This window comes from Xyrauchen texanus, chromosome 2 (genome assembly GCF_025860055.1).
Source record: "Xyrauchen texanus isolate HMW12.3.18 chromosome 2, RBS_HiC_50CHRs, whole genome shotgun sequence".
Taxonomy (NCBI): Eukaryota; Metazoa; Chordata; class Actinopteri; order Cypriniformes; family Catostomidae; genus Xyrauchen; species Xyrauchen texanus.
The window spans coordinates 49,965,843-49,981,166 of NC_068277.1; the positions used below are offsets into that span (position 1 = coordinate 49,965,843).

The following is a 15,324-nucleotide window of genomic DNA, read 5'->3' on the forward strand; positions in this document are numbered from 1 at the left end:
CACACACCGGTTTGAGCGGACGGCTCAGGGACGTGATCTAATCATAAGTGTGAACTTTGCGAAATTACTTGAAAAAAATCTGTAGAAACAGTAAATCTGTAAATGTTAAGTTAAAGCATTTAGGTTAAATTAAGTGGCATTAACCCATGTGTATTCTGCAGAAGCTGTGGGATGTGTTCGAAGGTGTTTAATTAAGGTTGCTGGCAGACATGGGGACTTGTGACTTGGTGACTTGGACTCGAGTCGACTCGAGACGCTATTTTTATGACTTGTGACTTGACAAAAAATAAAATACTTGAGACTTGACTCGGACTTGGAAGTTAAAGACTCGGGACTTGACTTGACTTGAGACACGAAGACTTGAATGACTTGAGTGTTAATCACATCATGTTTTCAGTTTGAATATAAAATATATAAATTATTTAAAAAAATAAAGTTGATCCAGCTGGAGCGCAGGCTGAGAATAGTTTTGTCATGACTGGATCACGACACTATAGGCTATCATCAGCCATGCCCTCTCGTACCTTACGCACACCACGCCCACTTAGATCAGATAACACATCAACATGTCAGCCAGAGGGGTAACGTTACCGAGGGTCATCGCTTTCGGCTTCAAAAATTATTATCAAGATGGCAAAAGACGAACAGCGCTTTGCAAGACATGCAACGTTAGATCGCGGACAGCCAGACGACAACCTCCAATTTCGTCCGCCATTTGAAGAGCCCAGCAAGTGCTTGTCAATTTGTTAATTTTATCTGGTTAGTTGGTAGTTAGCTAATGTAATAATAGCTGGGTTCCCACGGGTCCTTGAAATCCTTGAAAGTTTGTGAATCTGAAAAATAAAATTCAAGGCCCTGGAAAGTTCTTGAAAATAAACATACATAGATACAGGTCCTTGAAAGTGCTTGAATTTATTTTGTGCAAGAAGTTTTCTGAAAAAAAAAAATCTGTCCATTAATTTTTTATTTCGCCAACACTTCGTGGCTTATGCTGCATACTAGCCTGCTTGATTTACGTTAGTTATGCGCATTTACGTTAAGTGTTTCCCGCGCGAGGTACTTTGTTTTGTACGTTGCCATGACGTTCACGCGTGCTGGTACCTCAACGTTTCCCACTCACAGACATTGCAAAAATAGGCTTATGGATATACTCTGTGAGTGAGTGAGTGAGTGTGGGTGTGGGAGTGTGAGAGCGCAAGAGTGAGTGTGTGTGTGCGCGAGAGTGAGTGAGTGAGTGAGTGTGGGTGTGGGAGTGTGGGAGAGAGAGTGTGTGTGGGAGAGAGAGTGTGTGTGGGAGAGAGAGAGTGTGTGTGGGAGAGAGAGAGTGTGTGTGAGAGAGAGAGTGTGTGAGAGAGAGTGTGTGAGAGAGAGGAGAAATGTAACAAAGTTTAATGTACGTAACTGTGTTTGAGAGAGAGAGAGGGAGGTGTTCAGAGAGGAGTAAGTTGGATGTTAAGCTGTTATTTGTTTTATGGACTCAGTGTTGAAAATTTAAAACATTTCAAACACTGTTGGCAGAAGTGAAAAATAAATAATTTTATGAAGTTACAATTTTGTTTGATTCCATGATGTATTTTACTGAACATGAGTATTGTAATTTACTGACAGTTACTTATATCTTGTCTTTTCACTTTATTATGATCAGATTCTGCAGGTAAAATTACAATAATAAGGTGACTTGACTTGGACTTGACTTGACATAGCCTGTGACTTGACTTGGACTTGACTTGACATAGCCTGTGACTTGACTTGACAGCCTGTGACTTGACTTGGACTTGACTTGACATAGCCTGTGACTTGACTTGGACTTGACTTGACATAGCCTGTGACTTGACTTGAATTGACTTGCCCAAGAAAAAAATACTTGGGACTTACTTGAGACTTGAAGGTTAAGACTTGAGATTTACTTGAGACTTGCACATGTGTGACTTGGTCCCATCTCTGGTTGCTGGTGTGTTTTCCCCTTTGGCTTGAAATCTATGTCGACATTCACAGCGGATGGGTTTTCCCAGTCTCATCAGGCAAATCCCAATATAATTCCAAATCTCACTGTTTGAATTGTGTCATGCAAAAATCATCTCACTTTCCAAAGTTTTACTTAAATCCATATCATCCAATAGGAGACACGACCGCCAAATGAACACGCTGGGATTCAGATGTGTGTGTTTGAAGCATGGGAAAGCCACTCATTGAAAAATAAACAATACCATGTAAGGGGCAAATTCTAAACAGCATTTTGCACTCTTAAAGGGCACTGCGTGAAGGGGATGCCGTTCAAAAAGACTATTTTTAATGTTAATGCAGACACAGGTCTTTTTCAAATGAAGGATTTAGCACAAATAATATTTATTACAGCATATACAACATAATTTACGGAACTACCGTATTGACTGTACTACTGTTTAAAAAAATACTGTGGCTCCGGCAGTATTTTGAAGCTTTAGTATCGTGATACTACCATAGCACCGGTCTACCATGCAAACCTACTGCCATCAATGCCTTCATGTGTTTCTTTTCCATAATACCTATGTCAATCTTTTCTGTCTGTGTTCTAGGGGAGAGGGGATCTCCTGGGATGTTAGGATTCCCTGGATTTCCTGGTTCTCCTGGAATTCCAGGTAACCCAGGTATCAAAGGTTCGCCTGGTTTAATTGCGCAGAATGGCTTCCCTGGGCAAAATGGACCAAAAGGACTAAAAGGTATGTTGCTTTCCATATACCATTAGTGTCACAGGATATCTCTTAATGGGCCCTTTTTATTGAGACTATAGAAAATGTCTGCTTTTGTAAGATCATAAAAGACCTTGAATAAAAAATGCAATACTCCTGAAAGAAGCTACAGTAGCTCCTTGTAATTATATTTTAATAAACAATACAATGTAATAAAATAAACACTATGTTTAATTAACATACGTTTGTGTGTTCTAGGGGATCGTGGCTTTGAAGGTCCTCCGGGACCCCCTCCTCCATTGATTCCATCGGAGCTGCTGGTAAAGGGTGAACCAGGTGTCACAGGAAGCAGTGGATTGCCTGGTTTCCCAGGACCAAGAGGTATAAAAAGTAGCCAGACCATCCATCCACACTAAAACAAAACTGTTATATTCATTTTCAATATATTTTCAATGAATCAGGGCTTTTAGTGTCACGGAGATGTTTATAGACATTTTAAAGCAGCATTCCATGAACCAACTCGAAATGTCTCGATTTTGGTTGATTTTGTCTATACTGGATGTCACACTCACCGAATATGTATACAAGAGGAATGATACATAGAACATTTTTTTTGGTGAGTTTAACTTGGAAAATGTACTTTGTGATAAAATCTAAATTACTGGTTTTAAACTGGTGTTTAAGATACTGAATGTAACTAAATTTAACCAACCTGAAATACCAAGGTTTTACTAAGGCATAACTTTAAGTAGATACAACTTGATTTGCCCTGAAATTTCAAATCACATTTTGTATAAACTGATATGTCTTCTAAGCTCGAAAAACATTTTCACTTTAATGTAATTTCATGCACCCACTGAACACTTTTCTTCTGTAGGCTGCAACAGGAATGTTGAAAACAAGCTCTCCCCATTAATTTGTATGGTATCTGTAAACGGGCCTAAGGGCGCCTACACACCAGAGTTAATGCTGTGTCAGAGAAAGTTGTGAACAATATGTTAATGAACCCATATGCAGACAGTCATAAACCAAAAATACAGTTGAAGTCAGAAGTTTACATACACTTAGGTTAAAGTCATTAAAACTAATTTTTTAAACACTCCACCGATTTAATATTTGCAAACTATAGTTTTGACAAGTTGTTTAGGACATGTACTTTGTATATGACATGATTAATTTTTCCAACATCTGTTTACTGACAGAATGCTTCAAAAGTTTCTCACCCTGAACAGTGTTGGGTAACATTACTTTTAAAAGTAACTCATTAGAATATTGCATTACTCCTTAAAGGGTAACTAAACCCTAAACCAACTTTTTTTAGTTACTGATCTGTAAGAATGGAGCTTTATTAGTACTGGTCATTGATTCAAGTAATTTTTTTGACATTTGTGTATAAAGTGTTTTAATTCTACAATATATGGTGTAAAAACGTCTGAGTGCTGCCCTCTTCAGGTTGAACGGTGGCTACTGCAGTTGAATTTTCCTATTGGCTGTTTGCGGTAGTTCATGACGTAAGCGGTGAGAGCTAACGTAAGCAGGTTCCAGCTCACCACGCCCTTGGTACGAGCTACCACGCCCATGGCAGTATAAAAACCATCTTGTTTCGTCAAAACCACTGTAGCGAGTCAGGAGTTGGAATTGCGAGTATTGAAAACGATCAGGATAGAGTATTTTAGCATCTATTTAGCATAGCATTTATATAGTTATTTAGATTATTTTGTGTAGCCTAGGTAGTTAATTAGCATATTTGTTAGTGTAGTATTGTTAGAAGCATAGTTAGTAGCATAGTATTGCGTCAGTTAGGATAGCTTCAAGTTAGCGTAGATTATCTGTATTTAGTACAGTGGTCAGGATGGTACGTAGGTGTAGTGTTGCTGGTTGCAACAGCACTGCTGGACTGTATAGCTTTCCAGCAGACTTGGAAATTAGGCGCCAGTGGTTGCATGTCCTTGGCCTGGAAGACCGCGAGTTCCCGCCTAGAGCTGGAGGAGTGTGCAAACTGCATTTTACGCGGGATTGCTTCTCCAACGCAATGGAGGTGAAAATGGGCTTCTCCAAACAGCTCGCGCTGCCAGGAATCACTGGCATTATTGGAGATTGACTGAGTTGTCCGTCTATCTGTATATGTGTGGAAAATTACTGTGTTTATCTATTTCTTAGCCAATGAGAATCATTCAACCTGTAAGCAATGACCAAGCTTAGACCTTGGAGATGGTATAACTGCTGCGATCTTTGTAACTGTAAGGGGGCGGCCTACGAACTCCTGTGTGAGTCTTGAAGCTGACTTCTGCTGATGAAACTGCAAACTATCTTCAGTAAAACTTTTCTTTAATTAATTATAATTCTGACTCCGGGTCTTCATTCTTCATATCTGGTTCTGGGTCTTTGACTGTATACCCCTTACTGTATATTCATTTTGAGTTTTGTAGCTGATTTTTTTTTATTTATTTTTTTATTTGTGTAGTGTGTAACTCCAGTTAAAAATGCTTCTTTTTAATTCATTTTTATATTATTAAAAAAATATTCAATGCAGTGGGGGAAGGAAACCTCTGTATAGTCCTTCTTCAGGAAACTCTTCCCTGATCCGTGTCACAACGCAAGAAGGTATGACCACCCGAACGTGTTGGCCAAAGTACCCCCAACACAATGCAAGGTGTCTATAAGTGCTGAAAGATAGGTAGTGCACATGTATGTTGATGTGGAGGATACATTGGTTTTTAATCAATTATTCCATTTTTTTTATATACATTTATTTTTTTATATAAAATTTAACCTTTCTTCCTGGAACTAACCTGTTTGTAACTGTCTCTTCCATCTCACCATATAACTGTACGTAAGTGCCATATACAGCTTGTAACACATATGGGTTTAGTGCTACAGGCTCAAAGCCTGGATGTGCGTTACACAGCCCACTCCACTAATCTGGTCACACCTGTGTACTACCTACAACATGAGAATTGTTTATTACTACTTTGTTAGGATGATTTATTTAATATTTGGTATGTGGAGGTTGTGTTTTTTCAGGGTTCCTACAAGGTGCTTAAAATGCTTGAACTTGAATTTGACTTGAAATTTATGAAATGGAACTTAAAATATTGAAAGACAATATGTGAAATTAGTGTTTCATTTTATTGATAAAGCAATCTTTTCACACAAAATTATATCTTTATCAGATAGGCTGAAGCTTTAGAACTATTTTGCATGGCTATGAGTGTGATATTGTTCATAAATATCCAAGTATATGATACAGCTTTCATTCTTCAGGTCAACAATATTCATGAGGTGGAAATCTGTTTGAATGCGATATCTTTGTCATAGTAACCTTTCAATTGTTAAAGTTTCCACAGTCATTGCATCTGCTACACTTTATTTTGTACCTTTATTTTATTTTGTTTCATTTGTTTATTTCTGTTTACCTATTTATCTGTATGAGCCCTGGTTTTGTGTATAGTACTTATTAACTGGATTTAACACTCTGGTCTTGTCATATTTCATAGCTATACCTTGGGTATCTCCCTACAACAGACATTCTCTACCAGGGAAAGTGAGCTGCAGTGCCCACAGGTGCACCTGTTGAGACAGAATCATTTGTAATTGTAGAGGGAGACTTGAAATAAATGGTTTTCGCTTAATTATTAACACAACATCATACCAAAATTAACCTAAATGCATGGGTTTTAATTTTTTGATAGTTCCGTTAGCATTTGCTATAAGCATTAGCCTAATATAGCCATAATGCTAATGTTTTACCATTCAGACACTGGCCCCATTCTCCCTTGCGCGGCTGCTTCACTAGCATCGTCGGATGCCGATCGCGATGCGGGAGTTAAAACCGCAGTTTGAGCCAGCGGCTCGAATTGATATGGCTCCGGCCCTGTGTCCACAGACAATTCACCCTCCTCCACTTCAGGTGAAGGTGGGGGAGAAAAGTCCTCGACTTCAAAAGACCGCTCTGTGGCAAAGCTACTTGCGTCACTCCAGTCACTCTCCATTTTAGTGTCTGACAGCAGCTGTCAATTAATCCGTCACTACGGGTCTCAGGTGCACGCCCCCCCTCAGCCCCACCCTCGGTTCGTCCCCTCTATCCCCGCTGGGGTCTTCCCACTTTTCCAGCATTTTTCAAATATTGCTAGTGGGTGGAGTCAGACTCTGAACAGGGGTTTAGTTACCCTTTACAAAACTAAATTAATGAAAAGTTACTTTTTGTGGAAAGTAAAACGTTACGTTACTTTTGTGTTACTTTTTTCTCACTGCCACTCTCCTGCTGTGCATTCAATACAAATAAAAGAGATGTAGAGACATTACAGGTCATGCTAGCTACTGTATAAAACTCATGTCAAAACAGCATACAACAAACAGATATTTAGAAAGTCTACAATCAGTAGGTGTTCACGTCATATTTATAATAAAGATTCAGTAACTGGAATATGCATGCTTTGTTTTTCCATCGACATGGCAGCTAACATGAATAATGAAGGATAACCACTGTATTCCCTAAAGCAGCAAAGTCCAACACTTGAACCTGCATTACATATGTCATCATGTACTGTGCCAATCGACAATGCTAGAGTCAGCTTGAGATGTTTTTTTAAGAATTCAGGATAAAATTCATTGGTGAATGCCAGTCTAACATGTTCAACGAATAAGTCTGTTAAGAAATTAATATTTTTCACTTAAGTCATCTCAGTGTAAGCTTGTTTTGAGCTGATTCACAGTGTACAGACGCCACTGGTTGATGGCATACAACTGCAAACGCACATGTTGATTGTTAATTGTTTTTAATGAAAAACACAAGGCAGTTTGTGACAAATAATAATAATTCTGAAAAACATGTTAAAATATGTATTATGTAATGGAATATAGAGGAGTTAACATCCATTATGTAATTTGTGGAAGTAACGAGTTACTCACTACTTGAGTACTCTTTTCATTGGATTCTTTCTTACTCAAGAAATTATTTATGTTAGTACTTTTACTTCTAGTTGAGTAATTTTGTTTTAAGTAATTGTACTTTTACTTGAGTAAAATTTTTGGCTACTCTACCCACCTTTGGCTGTAAAATCGAAAAACATGTCGGACTAGCTCAAACATACAGTGTATTCAGTCCCTGTCCTCTATTATCTTACTCTGTCAGGCTAAAAAGATAGTAATTGTGGAGAGAGGACCTGGAGTACTGTTTCAATGTTTACTGGTACATTGTCAAAAATATATATTTTAAATACTTTCGCAGTCCCATGTGTCCAACACCCTGTCGGAGCATTCCAAAGTATGTAAGCGACCTGACTGTGGTGTAGTGATGGGAAATTTTGAAACATGCTTCATTGCGTTTCGAAACCTTTTGAATCAATTGTTTCAAACCATTGCTTCGGAGTGCGTATCAAGCTGGCAAAGTCACATGACTTCAACAAAGGAGGGTTTGTTATGTCATACTGTTTCGAAACAGCTTCGAAATGTTTCACAGTTATGTTAGGGAGCATTGATCTGACAGAGAAACCTTGAATTAGTGTTAAATGCAGGCTGTAACTGATCACGAGTCAGTTCAGAAATAAATTAGATCTGTAAAATCCAAGTATGTATAGCTGTAGACAGGAGACCTCCAAGCGGTAGGACCTCACCTCCAAGTAGGAGGTGCTTACAACTCGGTTAGACAGGTGCTGCAAGTATGGGCAAGTTTATGCTGCAAATAGGTGGAAATCCCTGTCACAGCCGAGGTTGGATGTTTGTACAGCCCACTTGGAGCTAAAACCCACCCATTTGGAGCTGACTGAGGCCTCCGTTTATAACAGACTCAAAAAATCAGACTAGTTGCTGATTTGAATTTTAGTCATTTTGATTTCCCTGTTGATCACCATGAGTTGTGTTCCTGAAGAAAAAAAAATCTAAATGTTGTGTTTATGAAAAATAGTTTTGAGAGAGATATAATTATATTGTGATATAAGAGATTTATTTGTTTTACAAAAGAATTTCAGAATTTCAACTAATGTAGATGATACATAGAGTAGTGGTTGGCACGCTCGTCAGTCCCATGCTGTCTAAGAGTGATGACCATAATGTTTTTGTTTTGTTGTTTTTTTCATTGTTTTTCAGGTTTATTGCACAATCTGCCAAAGCATAAATATTTGTACAATTTCTTTATACAACAAAGTGTTGTTTTATAGTTTAAAATACAATTTTTGATATTTAAATTAATTGTAAAACAGTAATCAAATAAAGACCAACTTATATATGAACAACAAAAAAATCTTCTGAATCAATTGGTACAATTGACTTGAAGTCTCAGAAGGTTCTGTTTCTGCCATCACTACTGTCATGACACGCTAGTTGACCATTAAGCACTCTATTATGTTTAAAACACAAAGTTGTTATCCCAGTATGCTTTTTATTGCAAAATTATTTCTTTGTATGTACTTCAGAACTGTTATCCCATAGATGACACAACTTTGTACTGCCCTCTACAGGTCTGGTGGATTATGACAATACAGTCATTACACTCATGCGTCATACACGTCCATACCAAGCTCTATTGAGCTGTATTGGAAATTGTATGTTGGTTCAATGTAACTCAACAAAGTTAATACAACTATTCCTTGTTTTAGGTTACATAAACCTGACTACATTAAGTTACACCCAAAACATTTTTTTTAAATCAGGCCGGAATTGCTCCTTCAAGCAACAACTGCATATGTTCACTAAATACTACTGCCTCTGATGTTTATCTCTGCTTCCCTGTCATCGAAATTAGAACAGGTGTACCATGCAAACATAAAGATTGTAATAGACTGAATTACAATCTGGGATGGAGTGATAAGTTCTGAGGATATCAAATTATAATAACGTATTTAAACATACTTCAGAAAGCTGTTTAATGTGCGAAAGCTGCATGTTGATGCGACAAATAAGTATCATTGCAACTTGTGTCCATTTGTAGCTAACAATGGTTCTGAGAAACGTACCCCAGATCTGAGCAGTGCAATGGCTTTTGAGTTCTTGACTTTGAGAAGCTCATTGGTCAGTGCAAAGCCATGAGAGTTCGTCCCACTGACAGCCAGTAATAATATCAAACATGACGTCAGCAGGGAGTTGAGTCACTGAGGCTGTTAGCAGTCACCCACTGAGAGACGCTGTTTCATGTACAACTCACTCTGATTTTCAAATTACTATTTTGTCATATGCTGATGGCTGAAATTGATTGAAAATTCAGCCTTAGATGTTATGGAAGAGAGTCTTTCAATGGTGTTAGGCTATCATACTGTAAATTACATGCAAATTTACTTGCATGTGGGATGACTGGAAAGACAATATATGCCATTCAGTTGTCTTTGTGACTGAACTTGCTGAGAGTGGTGCAACATAATAATAAAAAAGCCATTACAATCTTAATTAAAATAATATCTTGTTTTTTAACAGGTGATAAGGGTTTCTCGGGGACACCTGGACGTCCAGGGTTACCTGGACGACCTGGTATTGCCAACCAAGCAAAAGGTTTTCCTGGCCAGCCTGGAAACCCTGGTATTCCTGGCTCCTCTGGCTTCCCTGGACCCAAAGGATCACCTGGTGTCATGGGCTTCCCTGGCATGCCAGGACCGAGGGTAAGCAATCTGTATTCAAGCCATAGTTCAAGAATATTAAACTTAACTTTAAAGGCATACCATAAACATTTTGTCTTGTCTTCATGGCAGGGTGATGATGGTGGACCTGGATTTCAAGGGTTTCCAGGTAGTCAAGGGCAGCCCGGTGGAAAAGGTAAGATCTGTGTGATTCTGTCAATATTAAGTGTTGTATAATAATTATTTAAAGGGATAATTCACCCAAATATTTAAAGTCTGTGATCATTTACTCAACTTATATTGTTCCAAACCAATATAACATTCATTCAAGGAACACAAAAGGAAATATTTATCAGAAAGCTAGCATGAGTCACCATTTGCTTTCATTGTATGGAAAATAATGATTCAATTATGTGTATATTAGATGTGTAAATTGTGTTGTGTAAATTTGATGTTTATTGTAAATTGGTATATGTCTCATCACTGTCATGACTGCTATGTTGCTCGGAACTGCACCCAAGACTTTCACCCACTGTTGCACTTGTGTTGTATATGTTTGAATGACAATAAAGTCATTTGATTTGAATTTGAAAATAGATGCAATGAAAGTGAATGATGACTGAGGCTAACATTCTGCCTTGCATCTCCTTTTATGTTCCAAGAAAAGTCTTACTGGTTTGGAATACCATGAGGTTTATTAAACAAAGAATTGTTATTTTTGGGTGAACTATCCTTTTAAGATCTTAACATGGTATTTCTGAATTATAAAATCCCTTCCTAACAAACACTACTCTAACCTTTGAAACAACAGTTCAGGTAGTGAATGGAATGGTATGCTATAAACAGTATTATTGAATCCCTTTAAACCTTTGTCTTTAAGGAGAGAAAGGTGACTCGTATTCATTACCTGGGCCCCCTGGACCAAAAGGTATGGTGGGAAGTTCTGGATTCACAGGTAAGTGCGACTTTTTTCGAGTCTCTTAATATGGATTAAATATCTATTAATATCTTAAGAATCGCTCATTTTATTTTATTTTCCTTGTATGTTTAATAACCAGGTGGTCCAGGACGTCCTGGTGAACAAGGTGAACCAGGTTTCCCAGGAGCCTCAGGATACCAAGGCCAGAAAGGTTATCCTGGAGAGCCAGGAGCACCAGGATTTGGTGGTAATTGGAATTTTGCAACCACTCTTATGATTCCATTATCCTGGTGATTTGATTCACAGTTGAGAATTTGTAGCTTTTTGAAATCTCTTTGCATGTCTAATGTCTTCATATTTGATCAAAGGCCCGCCAGGTCTCTCAGGCAGTAGGGGTCTCAATGGTTATCCAGGACAGAAGGGACGTGATGGAGAGTCAGGTCGTCTTGGACCTGTAGGTCCAGCAGGAGAAAAAGGTTCATCAAGAACATGGACTTTCCCAACTTCAAGATATAGTGCAATTTTCCATTTTTAATAAATATTTCTTACACCAAACTAAATATTTCCCATTTCTGAAATACACTTTACCTATATCTCACTTCAGGTCTGCCAGGCTCACCAGGTTTAGATGGACTCAATGGTCTTCCAGGCTCCAAGGGGCCCCCTGGAGTTCCAGGTAAGTTGATCTAAGACCACGTCCACTCTAGGGCTGGGCAATACAGTATATTGAATATTGATGATTTTAATGTGATATTTATTTTACAATTAAGTTTCATAAAAGGCATAACTAGACTAACTTCACAATACTTCAGGGCTGCTAAATTAATCAAAATAAAATAAAAATGGCAATATGTTCCTATATGATTATGAAAGTGCAAAAGGCTGCAATTAAAGATGGATAAACGTGGTCTGTGCACGCTACAGAATAAATGGGTGACGCACGCGTGGGGCTCATGCGCTTTAGATCTTTTAGAGGAGTTCACATGCTTTGCAAAATAAAAGTACTGCATGTTCAAGCAATTGCGCAATTTCAAACGATGTAAGTTAATATACAAATCTACAAATGCAGCAAAGTAAAAAAAAGAAAAGGAGGAGATGAAAGTGTTTCATCAGACGCTGAACATTTGTAACACACACAGTACTTTCAGTGTCAAAATAAAAGCCCCAGGTAAAGGTAAATTTAAAAAAGAAAGAAAAATTCTGCTTTTAAAACACAAATCTAATCCTCTCAAATTAATAAAAAAATAAATAAAATTATATTAAAAACTTGACTGAGTCCCTGAGTAATAATTTAGTATTATGCAATATTATATTTTTAGTTTTTGCACAACTTTTGTTCATTCCCAAAAAATGTTTTTTAGTAAAAATATATGAAAGTATAGTATTAAAGTGCATATCGATGAAAATGATTAGATTTCATTCTTCCTCATGTTCATTTAGTTAAAAACAGTGGGAAACACGCTTTCAATATTTTTAAATAGACTTTAATTCAATGCCTTTATAATATTGAATTTACTTGGCTACAGTGACTGTTTGCATAAAATGAGACTGAATTATGTACTTGTATTATTAGTCATTTCAATGTAGAAGCACCTCAGAAAATCCTTGATTACACAATCACCATGTATAAACTCTAATTTGCAATATGTAGCTTTGCTGAGGAAAAAGTTTGGATCCGAACTGGGGTGTGTTTCCCATAAAACTACAAAACTCACTGTTTTAGCACCATAGTACGATGCATTTTTGGAGAAATTGACCTACTAGTCACGACTGCTTCCCCAAAACTATTTCACACATCCATTGTTCGAAGCTCATTGGTTTAGGAGTATAGAGTTGTTGTTAATGCCGTTATGCAGGGGATGGAGTGATATCTTCTGAGGATATCAAATTATAATAACTTATTTAAACATACTTCAGAAAGCTGTTTAATGTGCAAAAGCTGCATGTTGATGCGACAAATAAGTATCATTGTAACTTGCGTCGATGGTTCTGAGAAACATACCCCAGATCTGATCAGTGCAATGGCTTTTGAGTTCTTGACTTTGAGAAGCTCATTGTCAGTGCAAAGCCATGAGAGTTCGTCCCACTGACAGCCAGTAATAATATCAAACATGACGTCAGCAGGGAGTTGAGTCACTGAGGCTGTTAGCAGTCACCCACTGAGAGACGCTGTTTCATGTACAACTCACTCTGATTTTCAAATTACTATTTTGTCATATGCTGATGGCTGAAATTGATTGAAAATTCATCAAATTCAGCTTTAGATGTTATGGAAGAGAGTCTTTCAATGGTGTTGGGCTATCATACTGTAAATTACACACAAAGTTGTACTTACAAAGGCTGTTCAATTGATTAAGAAAATACTAAAATAAATTACTTTTGAGCCATTTCAGAGCTAATTCATAATAATCTAAATATATTGAATTGCCATATGGCTACATATGTAGCCTAATCCATTATCGTTTGAAGTAGCATTCATTTTGCTATGTTTACACCTGTTATCCACAATGGAAGTGCATTTTTCTCAATGCAAATGCAGACTTTCAAAAACGCTGTTTTCAAACTTAAAAAGGGTTAGTGTGGATGTGGCTTAGATTTAAGTTAAAGGTGTCATTTTTTTCCACAAAGAAATCAATAGGCTAGTACTGTGATAATGAATAGTCTTCTTAGTGCCCTAGAAAAAGTTTTTATTCTAATTGAGCGGGTAACCCTCTCTTGGGGATCGCCATGTTGCAATCACTTGACTAGCAATGTATTACAGTTCAACTAATAATAATAATAATGTTTCATTTAAATGTGCCTTTCACTGTACAGAAAAATAAACAAAAAAAGACATCTTAACAAAACAGACAAGAAAACCAATCGGAGACCTCTTGAAATCCGAACACACCTGGTCACAGGAGAAGCCTATGAGTGACCAGGTGTAAACAGCAATGTGTCTCACCTGACCACATATGATTGGATCACCTGAGACGCATTGTAATACCAGGTGTAAACATGGTCTAAGCCTTAAACTTGAACAGACACTCTAATGACTGCTTATTTATTTAACCTATTTCTTCAGGTGTGATTGAAGGTGGTCAGCCAGGAGCCCCTGGTAGGGATGGCCTGAAGGGAGAGAGAGGCCCATCACAGCCCGGTTCCCGTGGCTTGCCTGGAGAAAGAGGATTTAAAGGAGAGAATGGTGAAGATCATATTCACTAGAAAAATGAAAAAGACCTCAAGAAAGAAAGCTGTTCTGACCAGCTTTGTTTGTACTTTATTTGTATGCAGTTTATGGATTTGATGATTATGAAATGTTGGTTTTCAGGTGCCCCTGGTCGACGAGGCTACCCTGGTAATCCAGGCCCCCCTGGCCAACCTAGTTCTTCTTATATCCCAGGTCCTCTCGGAGACTCTGGACTTCCCGGATTAGATGGACGAGAAGGTAATGGAAATTGCTATATTCTCTTCCCTATTATTTTATTTTTTCCTTATTGTCTGTTTTATGCTTTACCAGAATACATTCTGCTGGGGCTGTATGCTTGTGAGACTTATATATGAGACATATAAAATACTTTATCTGATTTAGAGGGTTTGCAGTAGTCTTTGCAACTTGCACTTACTGTAAGTCTAATTTGCTTTGACCTCTTGGTATACCTGTTGCTTATAGTTCTTGTAATATAGCTTTTGTGGATCATTTTTAGGTACCATTGGCCCTCCTGGCCTTCCTGGTCCACCAGGCCCTGGAACAGTCCAAGGAGACAGAGGAGATGCCGGATACCCTGGACTACCCGGCATACCAGGAGCACGTGGAGACCCAGGTGTTTCTGGAGGCATTGGATTACAAGGCAACCCTGGATTCAAAGGTAATCTGTTTGCTATTGTGTTGACACATAACATTTTGACTGCTTTAATTATTTTCACCTACTTTTACTGTTTTATTGTAGTTATTTTTGTGCTTTCTTTCTCTCTGAATTTATTTAAAGGACAAAAAGGTGATGCTGGTTTTAGTGGTATACCTGGGCCACCAGGATTTCCTGGAGAATCAGGGATTTACGGCAGGCAAGGAAACAAAGGAGAGAAGGGTTAGTAAAATATTGTACCCTTAATAGGCCGTTTTATATTATTTATAACATGTTGATGAATTATTAATCTGAAACGTGTCAAAGAGCATTTTGCATTTTAAAAACCATTCTAAAAAATAAAA

At 37.8% G+C, this 15,324-nt stretch overlaps 1 protein-coding gene across 3 annotated transcripts in view; it reads left to right on the forward strand.

Annotated features, from left to right (window-relative positions):
* Positions 1 to 15,324, forward strand: part of LOC127657636 (collagen alpha-6(IV) chain-like) — a 167,196-nt gene that overhangs the window by 141,052 nt on the left and 10,820 nt on the right. For all 3 annotated transcript variants that reach the window (XM_052146505.1, XM_052146513.1, XM_052146510.1), the window contains 12 exons: positions 2,556 to 2,699; positions 2,928 to 3,050; positions 10,077 to 10,258; positions 10,349 to 10,412; positions 11,097 to 11,171; positions 11,275 to 11,382; positions 11,504 to 11,611; positions 11,740 to 11,811; positions 14,200 to 14,319; positions 14,446 to 14,562; positions 14,822 to 14,983; positions 15,104 to 15,202. In XM_052146505.1, coding sequence (XP_052002465.1) covers positions 2,556 to 2,699; positions 2,928 to 3,050; positions 10,077 to 10,258; positions 10,349 to 10,412; positions 11,097 to 11,171; positions 11,275 to 11,382; positions 11,504 to 11,611; positions 11,740 to 11,811; positions 14,200 to 14,319; positions 14,446 to 14,562; positions 14,822 to 14,983; positions 15,104 to 15,202 — 1,374 coding nt within the window. The remainder of the gene's footprint in view (positions 1 to 2,555; positions 2,700 to 2,927; positions 3,051 to 10,076; positions 10,259 to 10,348; positions 10,413 to 11,096; positions 11,172 to 11,274; positions 11,383 to 11,503; positions 11,612 to 11,739; positions 11,812 to 14,199; positions 14,320 to 14,445; positions 14,563 to 14,821; positions 14,984 to 15,103; positions 15,203 to 15,324) is intronic.